The sequence below is a fragment of the Salvia splendens genome, chromosome 3 (assembly GCF_004379255.2).
Source record: "Salvia splendens isolate huo1 chromosome 3, SspV2, whole genome shotgun sequence".
Classification (NCBI taxonomy): domain Eukaryota; kingdom Viridiplantae; phylum Streptophyta; class Magnoliopsida; order Lamiales; family Lamiaceae; genus Salvia; species Salvia splendens.
The window spans coordinates 15,505,820-15,510,265 of record NC_056034.1 but is presented as its reverse complement, the minus strand read 5'-3'; the positions used below and the strand labels follow the sequence as shown (position 1 = coordinate 15,510,265).

The 4,446-nt window shown below is 39.5% G+C and overlaps 1 protein-coding gene across 1 annotated transcript; it reads left to right on the top strand.

Annotated features, from left to right (window-relative positions):
- Positions 1–566: 566 nt before the first annotated feature.
- On the top strand, positions 567–3,849 carry LOC121797265 (beta-amylase 2, chloroplastic-like). Its single transcript, XM_042196025.1, has 9 exons — positions 567–947; positions 1,427–1,483; positions 1,633–1,836; positions 1,909–2,103; positions 2,371–2,535; positions 2,654–2,914; positions 2,990–3,208; positions 3,303–3,522; positions 3,623–3,849. Exons 1-9 carry the CDS (start codon positions 699–701, stop codon positions 3,688–3,690), a joined length of 1,638 nt encoding a protein of 545 aa, XP_042051959.1. The 5' UTR covers positions 567–698; the 3' UTR covers positions 3,691–3,849.
- The last annotated feature ends 597 nt before the right edge of the window (positions 3,850–4,446 follow it).

The window sequence follows — 4,446 nt, the reverse complement described above, 5'->3', positions numbered from 1 at the left end:
TTACGAGACATATACGGGAAAAGTTTAATAATACTATTAAAATTTAAAAAAGTACAATAATTTAAAAAAAGTACATTAATTTAAAAATGAAAATGACGAGCAAAGCGCGTATATATAGTGTTTCGGAAAAAAAAAATTAATTTTCGCGCTAGGCGGTGCGCTGGGCGATCCGGGAGCTGCAATAGCGCCGAAAGGACCGCCCAGCCGACCGCCCAGCGCCACGCCACCGCCCAGCGCTGCGCGGTTTCTCTCTCCAGTCAGCGGCTGGGCGGCTACAATAGACCGCCCAGCGAACCGCCCAGCGCCGGCGCTCGGCTGGGCGGTCGCTGGGCGGTTATTGTGGATGGTCTAATGGGACAAACCAAAAAGGAAAACGTTTCATTTCTAATGCGACAGTGTGAACATTTACTAAAATATAGATAAATTTTAAAATTTTATTTTAAAAAAAAGTAAAAGATTAACCTGAATCTTGATTGTTTGAATTTAAAATGGCGAGTCTTTAATTCCTGTTGGACCTGAAAATACTGATTTCTAAAATGAATCTTGATTGTTTGAATTTCTTTGAAGTAACAGGGGTCCTCGGATCCCTCAAAGCTCCTTCCATTTCACGGATTCCGTTATATATATATGTCACTCGCTAATGCAAAATCTTAGTTCACGAGGAATAAACTACAGACACATATAACTACTCTTTAAGAATGGCGATTAATCTTTCACTCACCTCTACGCTACTCCGCGTAGCGAATTCTGCTCCGTCGCCTCTCTCCCCGATTGTAATTCGCGGTGGCCCGAAAGTAGTTCAACCCTGTTCCGGAAAATTGAGAAGCGGTACTCTGAAATCTGCCCTTCGCTGTCGTGCAATAGTCGGACAAGCTGCGGAGGAAATCAAGGAAGATGATGACGTTTCGCTTCATGATCCGCCGTCTGCTTCTCCGAAGAACGAGCAGGTTAATTTCTTTTGTTTCAGCTAGAGAATTCTGACGGAGGAGATGAAAATTTAAATTCAATTTTTTTACTGAGTTGGATTATATTTTATTAGCATTTTTGGTGAGAAGATAGGCCGATTTGCTGAGACTTACAATGCACTGATTTTTTCCGATCGCCTTTTTCGAAATTTAAATTGCAGTGGTATTTAGTTTCAACTACCTATGTTTTTATGAATAGAATTGTGTAATAAATCAGTTAATGGAGCTTATCTTAAATTAACTCTGATAAGCAAATTTGGAATATGGGACATATGCTGTCACAACTTGCATTCGACTTTGTTTATAATTTCAATTAGCTTTCGTCCACCTATCTTATGTGAATTGTATTGTACAACTTCTATCAGAAATCAGTTCTTGAAATATACTCCTAGTATTTTGCTGTCTGCTTTTAGTTTTGCTCATCTTTGATGTTAGTACCTATTACCATCGTTGTTCCACAGGTTCAGGAGCGAGACTATACTGGCACGCCTTATGTTCCTATCTTCGTGATGCTTCCTGTGAGTTGCAAATCACCTCTTATATGTTACACCACTTTCATTAATTAGCTTTTGCTTAAATGTATGCAATGGCTTCATCTTTTCATTTTTTTGTTAAATTTTCTTTAATATTGAACTCAAGTAGTAACATTGATTCATTTCTGAAATAGTTGGGACTCATCAATATGGAGTGTGAGTTGGTTGATCCTGATAACTTGATAAACCAACTGAGAATCCTTAAATCGAGTAATGTTGATGGTGTTATGGTTGATTGCTGGTGGGGCATAGTTGAAGCACATAACCCTCAGAAGTATAACTGGTCCGGCTATAGGAAGCTGTTTCAGATTGTACGAGATCTCGATCTCAAGCTGCAAGTGAGTGATTTATATAGCATAGTGGCATTCTTTTAGGTTGATTTGGTTTTTACTGAGCATTTGTTCACATAGGTGGTTATGTCTTTTCATGAATGTGGAGGCAATGTTGGCGATGATGTTCATATTCCGCTTCCAAAATGGATCATGGAAATTGGTAGTAAAAATCCCGATATTTTCTTCACGGATAGAGAGGGAAGACGCAACCATGAATGCCTCACTTGGGGAATTGACAAACAACGGGTTTTGGAAGGTAGAAATGCTCTTGAGGTAAGAAATTCATTTAGCAGCTCAACCCTATTGACATATTTGTATGCTCACTGTGACATTTGGCTTAATTTTGCAATATGTTAGTCCATTATGCTAATTCCTTTTTCTAGTGGAACGATGTTCTCTCATAGTTAAATTTGTTCATAAGTTCACAAGCCACTGATATTTTTCTTACTCTCGCACTTGTGGATTAGCTGTCTGAATTTGAAATTAATATGTATACTTATTTTATGGAATTATTAACTTGTAAATGATGACAATTTGTAGGTTTATTTTGATTATATGAGAAGCTTCCGAGTAGAGTTCAATGAGTTCTTTGAGGATGGATTTATCTCTGAAATTGAAATAGGGCTTGGAGCATGTGGGGAGCTGCGGTATCCATCTTACCCGGCGAACCATGGCTGGGAATATCCTGGTATTGGTGAATTTCAGGTAGTTTTTGGTTGCACTGTCTTGAATAGCATATCAGGATTGTTAGTGTAGTTGATCGTTAGATTTAGCATATTACTATAATGCAGTTAGTGAAATGGACTTTTCTTTTTTCTTCTAGTGCTATGATAAATACTTGATGGAGAGTTTAGTAAAGGCAGCAGAGGCAAGGGGACACTTGATTTGGGGTAGAGCACCTAATAACGCAGGTTCCTATAACTCTAAACCACAAGATACTCGATTCTTTTGTGATGGAGGTGAATACAATAGTCTCTATGGTCGGTTCTTTCTAAAATGGTATTCTGGAGTCTTGGTTGACCATGCTGATCGAGTTTTGGCCATGGCAAATATTGCCTTTGAAGAGACGCCTATTGCAGTGAAGGTCAGTGAACTATTTTTTTTATGATCTCTGATATGAACATCACCATTAATCTCTGCTGTTTTTGTTGGTTATCAGCTCTCAGGCATCCACTGGTGGTACAAAACTGCCAGTCATGCTGCAGAGTTAACTGCGGGTTTCTACAATCCTGCCAATCGCGATGGTTATGCTACTATAGCATCGGTACTGAAAAAGCACGAGGCTACTCTTAATTTTACATGTGTTGAGCTAAGAACATTGGATCAACACGAAGACTTTCCAGAGGCATTAGCAGATCCAGAAGGACTGGTGTGGCAGGTTAGCAACAGAAGTTGAATTCTGGTCTGTGCAGCTGTGTACATGTCTGTGTTCGAGAACAAGGTCTGAAATGAATTATGTATAAACATTTTAGGTGCTAAATGCTGCTTGGGATGCCGACATACCAGTTGCAAGTGAAAATGCTCTTCCATGCTACGACAAAGAAGGCTACAACAAAATACTTGACATTGCAAAACCTTTTGGGGACTTAGATGGAAGACATTTATCTGCATTTACCTACCTTAGGCTAACCCCACAGTTGATGGAGGAACAAAATTTCATGGAGTTCGAGAGATTTGTCAAAAGATTGCATGGTAATTAAGTCCCTCTACGTATGATGTTTGCTGTGAGTATGCGAACGACATTTTTTCACACATCCAAATCTCCCATCCCCGTATTTTGTGATATTTGCAGGGGAATTTGTTGAAAACGTGCAACCTAATCATGAAGAGGAGACGGAAGAGGAAGTAACTGTAGATTAGTAAGTCACTCGATTCACAATCAAAACGAATAAAGATGATCATATCAAAATATCAGAGCTGTTGAAAGCCAGGAGCAGAAAGCAAGGAAAATGGTTGTAGCTGATATTTTATTCAATCTCTTGGATGTAGTAGGCTGGTGATATTATAACTGTTGTGCAATCTCTTGAGGTAGTCCGAGTAGGCTAGAGATGCCCACGGTTCGAAAACCGGCGGTTCCGGTTCGGAACCGCCGGTTCCGGTTTTGGCGGAAGCGGAACCGGAACCGGACCGTGAGGCTATTTCACGGTTCCGGTTCCGGTTCGAAAACCGGGCGGTTCCGGTTCCGGTTCGGAACCGCCGGTTTTCCGGCGGTTTTGGCGGTTCCGGTTTTTGAACCGGCGGTTTCGCCGGTTCAATTATTTTTTTATTTTTTTTTTTTAAATTTGAAATTTGGCTTTATACAACAAATCGGAACAAGACAATGCATAATTCAAGCACAAATAAGACGAATAAGGAGAAAATGAAATAAATTTTATTGATTTTGAGTTGTAACGGACAACGATACATTACAATTTACAATACATAAGTATACAATACAACAACATACAACAATGTAATATAATTTACAAGTGTCGTCGGGCGTCGGCTCGTCGCCTCGTCGGACTCGGAAGGTAAATTTAAAAAAAAATGAAATGGGGGGGAAAAAGGAAAAATTGAAAAGGGCTTGAGATCAACTTAAACTTTCAAAGTTAAACTTTTCAAATTTAAGTTGAGTTG

Coding starts and splice junctions, on each gene's coding strand:
- LOC121797265 (XM_042196025.1), top strand. CDS start 699: ATGGCGATTAATCTTTCACTCACCTCTACGCTACTCCGCGTAGCGAAT. Junction 1,837..1,908: donor ATCTCGATCTCAAGCTGCAA/GTGAGTGATTTA, acceptor TTGTTCACATAG/GTGGTTATGTCTTTTCATGA. Junction 2,915..2,989: donor AGACGCCTATTGCAGTGAAG/GTCAGTGAACTA, acceptor GTTGGTTATCAG/CTCTCAGGCATCCACTGGTG.